This window comes from Coenobita brevimanus, chromosome 23, assembly GCF_032717465.1.
Source record: "Coenobita brevimanus isolate Jiangsu-jjx chromosome 23, ASM3271746v2, whole genome shotgun sequence".
NCBI classification, from domain to species: Eukaryota; Metazoa; Arthropoda; class Malacostraca; order Decapoda; family Coenobitidae; genus Coenobita; species Coenobita brevimanus.
Genome location: NC_136976.1, coordinates 920580 through 928490, shown reverse-complemented (window position 1 = coordinate 928490; position 7911 = coordinate 920580). Strand labels below are relative to the sequence as shown.

The following is a 7911-nucleotide window of genomic DNA, read 5'->3' as shown; positions in this document are numbered from 1 at the left end:
GATCAGAAGTTAGTTCGATGCCTAATTACAACTCAAATTTTTTTTAAAGTAAAACAAGATCACTCGTACTTGTGGTCTTTATATATATATATATATATATATATATATATATATATATATATATATATATATATATATATATATATATGTGTGTGTGTGTGTGTGTGTGTGTGTGTGTGTGTGTGTGTGCGTGTGTGCATGTATGTATAAAAGCAATTAACAACCTTAATGTGCGAGGGTGAGAGAGAAGGAGTGGGTGGAAGGGAAGCGTATTGGTGGGAGAAAAGATCCGTGTGAGTGGGTGGAAGAGGGAGTGGCTTTGAGTGAGTATGGCAAGAGGTATGGCTGGGCGGGGCAGAGGGGGAAATGAGATCAGCTGAACAATAGGTGCGGGAAGTGACTGTGGTGTGGCATGAGTGAGATGGGTGACTTTTATTCCCCCCAACATATCCTTTTTTTGCCTCATCAGGAGCTAATGGCCCGGACCGAGGCTACTTAGTCCAGTCCTTTAAAGCGAGGGTGACCAGTAGCAAACCCTGAGTAGCATTATGTGTGCAGTGAACCCCAGTCATTCCTTGGTTGCACTCTGTGGGAAGCATTCGACTGGAGCGCCTGGATCCACTAGACCACCAAACATCCATTTGCTGGTTATATAGTTACCATTCAACGTAATAACTGTTAACCTGGATTACATGAAACCATTTGGCTTGTCCTTCAGTGCACGCTTTCCTGGACTTAAAACCACATCGAGTGAATGATTGGTAGCAAAAGCTGATTGTGCCACTCTAGTCAAATCGACTCTCATCTTACTAACCTTGGCCATCAACTGAGCTGACAGGGGAGGGGGAACTTCACCAGGTATACATGCTATTGTCAATGTACACTTTGCCTACAAGTACAGCTTATTTTCCCTAACAACTCGCATGACCCAAGGGCAGTTCTTCTCAGCCGCCTCCTTCAGGATGGAGTCTCCGTAGGGATTCAAGGGGACTCGGGAGGTGAGGTGATTAAACAGGTGAAGAGTATACACATCATCCCTCCTCATGAACGACGCCCCCAGACCCTCTCCCTCAGTGAAGATATATTTGAGGTCACTGCCGTTGCTGAAAGGGACGAAGGCGTGGGCTGGGAAGACAGTGACGTCCCCGCAGGTCTCGACTTGATGAGGAGGGACGGAGCTGGGGATGGTGAAGTTGTCGGGGCAGAGGAGGTGAAGGTGGCGAGTGAGGAGGTCTGCCCCGATGCTGGTGTACCTGCTGGGGTCCCACACTGACGGTAACTCATCCACCACACTCTGAAAAAGTAAAGACACACAAACACACTCAGGAACCATTTGCTCAGCGTACTTAAAACTTGAAAGCATCGAGAGAGAGCGAAACATTTCCATCACCAGTATGATTTATTACAGTATTTGAGGGAATTAATTTTGCTTTTCTTATCAGCCCTGTTACGCAGTCTCAAAGAAGGCACACGATGACGGTGACGATGACGATGACGATGACGATGACGAGGACGAGGACCTGGCTTGAGCTGGAATGAAATCTTACAGTTGTTCTAACCATGAGTGTTAATGTTATGTTTATTATTCATGTCTTGTGAGCATCCGCAGGTGCTGGAGAGGGAGCCTTCAGGTGGTGGCACTGATATAACTGGGCGGCTGTGGAGCTGCCCGGTTGTACAAACGTCCTTCAACTACCTCCCTATCCCCGGAAAAGAGGTCGGTGGAGGGCAGGAGAAGGACGGCTTAAGCACAACAAGAACAGCGACAACAACAGCTATTACTACTACAACAACAACTACTACTACTACAACTACTACTCACGTCAGTCAGCAGTAGAATAAGACACTACTACCGCTCTGTATAGCACTTCTTCGTGACTCGCATCATATTCTAGTGTTAATTTATCAAATCAGCATTCACGGAGAGATGGCAATTTTAGGCCAAGTTAGAGTTGAAAGACTATAGTACCATATTCTAGTGTAAATCTCTTGTTATAGCTCAGCATTGAAGATGAGAGAGAGAGAGAGAGAGAGAGAGAGAGAGAGAGAGAGAGAGAGAGAGAGAGAGAGAGCCAAGTTAAAGTGAATAGAGTATAGCTTGTAAACACGTCAACAAGAGTCCAAGGTAAAAGCTCTTGATGCAATTAATGACCGATTTGTCTGAGATGGATAGATAGATGCAGATAGATAGATAAATAGAATGGTAGGTAGAGAGATAAATAGATAGATGAGATAGACAAACGGCAGATAGATAAATAGATAGATGGATGGATAAAGAGACAGATAGATCGATGGATAGACAGACAGACAGACACAGATAGACAGACAGATAGATAGAGATAGACATGTAGATAGATAAGCGACAGATAGACAGACACAGACAGACAGACAGACAGAAAATTACACAGAACCTACCCCTCAAACACACCTGCATCAGCCTGTGTCGCGGAGGGAAACTCATGACGCAGTTAATGACGAGTCTGTCCGAAATTCTAGGCAGGAAGTTGGCCTGGCGGGGCAGAGGGCGTAGACAGAGAGTATCCAGGTCAAGGTAGGTGCCCCCGTACCTCCTAAGTAGCTCCAGGCGGGCCGCATCGCTCACCAACGCCGCTACACTGCGCTCGTCTGGCGTGGAAATGGGCGGTAAGTGCGCGGTAAGATCGTTGGGTTTGGTTTCATAGCACTTTATTATTGTTATTATTATTATTATTATTATTATTACTGAAGAGTATTTCTTCTTAACTTTTCTTGTACATGTACCAAACTCATTTTCCCTCCCAGTTAAACCTCCAATATTCCTCACTGCCTTAGTCCATTTCTTTCAGCCCATTTTACAGGTTAATAATTCTATCTTCACCCCTGTCAGTCAGTCCACTTACTAGGGATGGTGAGCCAGGTGCGTCGCGCGTGCCAGGTCCTGAGAGGCTCTTCGCTGAACACCCGATCCAGGTCCAGCCAACCCACCCTCACGTTGGCCAGTGACGTCAAGACCTGAAGAGCAGAATCATACATTCATACATCAATACATTAATATATCTATACATTTATATATCTACCCTGTACCTCTATACGTCGATACAACTGTACATATATGAATTTATACACCTGGAGCAAGTTCTGTGGCTAGAGTGAGGTGTGGTTGGAAGAAGTTCAGGGAGCTGTTGCCTCTCCTGACACTGAGAAGCTCTCCCTCCGTGCTAAAGGATCTTCGTATGCGACTTGTGTTAGGAGTGTAATGTTGTATGGTGGTGAAACCTAGGCAGTAAAGGAAGAGGATATTCGTAGGTTCAAACGTACAGAAATGACAGTGATTAGGTGGATGTGTAGTGCGTCCTTTTGAATGCGAGGCCTGGGGGTGGGGGGTGGAAGACAAGGTTTACGATGGAAGAGTTGAGATGAAGGACGGGACTGAAGTGTATTGATGTTGCGATGAGAAGGGATAGATTGAGTTGGTTTGGGCATGTTGAGAGGATGGGTGAAGACAGTTGAGTGCAGAAGGTGTGAAGTGTGACCTGTGTGGGTAGGAGTGCGAGAGGCAGACCAAACAAGACCCCGGACGAGGTCATAGAGTGTGACCTCAGGAATAAGGAACTGAACAGGGAGGTTGCCAGAGATCGAGCAGCGTGGAGAGCCACATTTAATTGCCCAAGGCCGACGCACGCAAAGATGTTGGAGCCTTTGTAACTCTCTCAGGTGAGCTAAATCACTCTCACGTTTCCAAGCGCTTTGACACCCTTAGGTATAGCAGAAGCATACGTCTAAGCCCCTATGTATCCTAAACCTCTATACAACTACAGATCTGTATATCTGTGTGTTCATTTATCTATACATCTATCTTTTCCCTCATCCCCATACCCTCACGTTGTCCAGTACCCCTAATACCTGAGGAGTTGACACAGTTTGATACATTCCATTCTCTTTTTACTGTGTTTAACTGAGAGTGATTATAAGAGCCTGAGAGTGTCAATATTCTCACCAGTTAACCCTCGCTCTCTCTCTCTCTCTCTCTCTCTCTCTCTCTCTCACACACACACACACACACACACACACGCACAAAACAAAGGCGACGCTGGTGAGTTAATATTCCCGCGATTGACCAGTTAAGAGGGTATTCGTCCTTTCTGACTGCCTGCCCTGTTCCTCGCGACCCAGCCAATCAGAGGCATGGATGGAGATCAGAGAAGGCCCTGTCTAACCATTCAGGAAAAATATATATCTTAATCTGAATAATGTCCTTTGAAGAATAAGCATAAAATAAGTAGGTCATCGAGTAGAAGGGGTTTATAAATGTATTGGTGAAGGCGTTAATGGATTCTTTCTTTCTACAGGCTGGTGAATAAATATATAAATGATGATGATGATGATAATAATAATAATAATAACAACACTAATAATAATAATAGTGGTAGTTGTAGTACTGGTAATAGTAATAGTAGTAGTGGTAGTAGTAGTAGTAGTAATAATAATAATAATAATAATAATAATAATAATAATAATAATAGTAGTAATTGTAATAGTAGTAGTAGTAACTGTAGTAGTAGTAGTAGTAGTAGTAATAATAATAATAATAATAATAATAATAATAACAATAGTGAATTTTTGTAATGAGACGCTTAGGAGTGAAGGTAAATATATATCAGTCATCCAGTCCTTTTTACCCCATCAGGAGCGTAGGGGTCCGGGTCTAGGCAACTCATTCCCGACATATAGGGTAAGGGAGACCAGCCACGCCCGCCCCTGAGTAGCATTTTAAACAATAAGGCCCCATCCGATTTGAGACGAACTGAGGACTAGATACCTGTCGATTGGGCGTACCTTGATGAGTGGGTGGGTGTGGTTGAGGGTGGGGGCGGCCATGAGGACGAGAACGGGGCGGTGTGGGTGGTGATGGGCGGCGCTCTCCACCACACAGGCCTGGGCAGGAAGAAGAAGAAGGGGAAGACTCAGGAATATGGGTAAGATTATAGAAGGCACTGAAGGCTTCTTTGGACCCTCTTATTGAAACAGCTGAAACATCAACAACAACAACAACTACTACTACTACTACTACTACTACTACTACTACGAGAAGAACAAGAACAACAACAATAAACGACAACAACAACGGCACTGTGAAATCAAAACATGCATGGTGTCTAACGAGATTTTTATTTTGATTTTGAGAAAGTTCAGGATGCTATTTTGATTACAGTTTTGAGAGAGAGAGAGAGAGAGAGAGAGAAGGGTATATCAACATGGGTTTCCTTCTCAGCCTTTACGGAGCTATAATTACTGATGACCTAATTGGACTGAACACCTTCCCTCTTAATTACTCCTTTAGATCATCAGTAACCGTAGCTCTGTAGTGGTTCAAGAAGGTATCATGGGCGCAGCTAAGGAGGAGGAGGGGGTCTGAGGGGCTCGTCCCCCCCTTTCCCCCCAAAAAAAAAAAAATAATAAGCTGAAAAAGAACGTAGCCATTTAGTTATATTTTCCTGTATTAATTCACCTGTTAATGATTCTTACCTGGGCTGTTCCTTTACTAATTAACAGCAGATTCTTTAAATAATCGAGAGACATTTAGAATACTTTCCAAAAATCCTGAACTCAAAATTAATGATAGTCAAAATCTTTCTTTTTCTATATAACAGTATCTACTATTTTTTTTTTAACAATTTACATAGTTTATAATACTTTTCAAAACGGCTGTATTTTAAGATTTATGATAGCTAAAATTCATACCCCACTCCATTACAAAATCCTCACAATGTCTCTAAATCTCATTTCACCTCTCTGGTCGTGAGCGAGACCTGGCAGGACGTCTGAAGGAAGAAGATAGTGTTGGGTGTTGGCGGTGTCCAGAAGAGGCTCCTAAGTCCCAGCTGCCTATAGTGAGGACATAGGTGAGGGATCCAGGTGCCGGGTCCAGCCTCGCTCCTCGCATCCTCACGCTTCCTGTCACTCATCTCACTCCCCAGGTAAGTTATGAGAGCAGGTAAATCCGTCCTCATTAGCGTGCTTGATTTAATCGCGCCGTGCAAGGACTCGTTCACAAAGTGTTTCACCACCCCGAGGATAAGTAGCATAAGAATCAACGTCACGGTCAACGCCAACGCACATCTCCTAAGCGTTGCCACCATCCTCTATGCACTGCGTTGCTTGCAGGCAGAGGGGAAGCGTGGAACGTACGGTACATTTGTGGACTTTCCTCCTTTCCGTTTTACGTGGCGGGATAAATTTTTCCTTTGCCTGCCTGGTGGTGCAGTGAGAGAGAGAGAGAGAGAGAGAGAAAGAGAGTGAGGGGGGGGGAGTGATTTCGTGTTTGCTTTCCTCGTAGAGCATTTAGGAAAACTGCACCAGAAAAGAGAGAGAGAGAGAGAGAGAGAGAGAGAGAGACATGGTGTTCGCTGCTTCCTTGAAAAGATTTTACCCCGACTAAATTAGAGTTGTTCCGACCATGAGAGGGTTAGTGGTGACAGTATTAACACCATCAGGCTCCCATGACTCATTCTCAGCTGAATAAAATCGTCTGGCCGAATAGAATGCAAGAGTTGTTCCGACAAAGAAGGGGTCAATATTTTCCACTTAAGCGTTTTCTTCTTTTCTATCTATCTATCTATCTATCTATCTGTCTATCTATCTGCCTGTTTGTCTATGTCTCTGTTTATCTCTAGTCAGAAGCCTTAATTCCGTAAGGGGTGGCCACAAACAAATCGCCTCCATGTCGCCCTGTGCTCTGTCATTTCGCTGCCCTCCCCTAACTTATACCCCTTTTGTCTTTTAGAGGGAAATATGACAACACCGTAGAAGTGACAGTAGTTATGATGATACATGTAGCAGCAGCAGGAGTAGTAGTGGCAGTAGTAGTAGTAGTAGCAGCAGTAGCAGTAGTAGTAGTAGCAGTAGTAGTAGTAGTAGTAATAGTAGTAGTAGTAGTGTTTATGTTCATCCCTATGTCCGAGATACATAGTGTTCTTTTTTACTTGCCATCCATCTATATATCACGCTGTTAAGGCGATTTTCCTGGCGATTTTTGTGTGGTGATTTTCCGCCTAATTTTTCCCCAGGCAGCTCGATCTTGGAGGCTAGTCACGAAGAAGAGCTATGGAAAGGACGTAGAGTTTGAGTATCGCCTTTTTCCGCCACTGAGCAACGGGAAAGAAGCTTAAAAAGGGACGGAAATCTCAGGTAAGGTAGGGAAGCTGCCCTGTAATTTTTCATTTCCCTTTGCGTTGGAGGTGAAGTAGGCTCTGCAGGCGACCACGACGAGATCAGTTGGACACCCACAGCGAGATCAGTTAGACACCCACAACGAGATCAGTTAGACAACCACGACGAGATCAGTTAGACACCCACGACGAGATCAGTTAGACACCCACGACGAGACCAGTTAGACACCTACAACGAGATCAGTTAGACACCCACAACGGGATCAGTTACGGGCAGCCAGGATGAGATTAGTGAGACAGGAAGAGATGTCCCCCAACTCAGCTCACAGAAGTGTACAGTCGCACGCAAAAGTTCGCTGACTGTCTCCTACCAGCATTGTATCCTGCCTTCCTTGTTTCTCACTCCCCGAACGTCTGAGAGCATCTTCCTTTCTCTTCCTGTCTGTGTCGTATATATATCTACAGAGACAGAAACAGAGACAGACAGAGAGAGACATAGAGACAGAGATACAGGAAGCTCGTCTCGCCTCTTTTCATGTTTTTTTTCTGCAGTCTTTATAAATACTGAATGAAAAACACCGATGCATGTTTCGAAATTCATATGCAAATGACTCTATAAATGAAGGCTTGCAGTATATGGCTATAAAATAATCTACCAATGCATCTATCTATCTGCCTATCTATCTACCGATCTATCCATATATATATGTATCTATCTTAAAGGTATAATTATTGTCGACAGAAGATGAAATTGGAACACCTA

The 7911-nt window shown here is 44.1% G+C and overlaps 1 protein-coding gene across 1 annotated transcript; it reads right to left on the bottom strand.

Annotated features, from left to right (window-relative positions):
- Positions 1 to 889: 889 nt before the first annotated feature.
- Positions 890 to 5923, bottom strand: LOC145393049 (alpha-1,4-N-acetylglucosaminyltransferase-like). The gene is made up of 5 exons (XM_080267387.1): positions 5769 to 5923; positions 4816 to 4942; positions 2880 to 2991; positions 2429 to 2625; positions 890 to 1294 (listed from the first exon to the last, which is right to left on the bottom strand). The coding sequence occupies exons 1-5, from the start codon at positions 5921 to 5923 to the stop codon at positions 890 to 892; spliced, it is 996 nt and encodes a 331-aa protein (XP_080123513.1).
- Positions 5924 to 7911: the final 1988 nt, after the last annotated feature.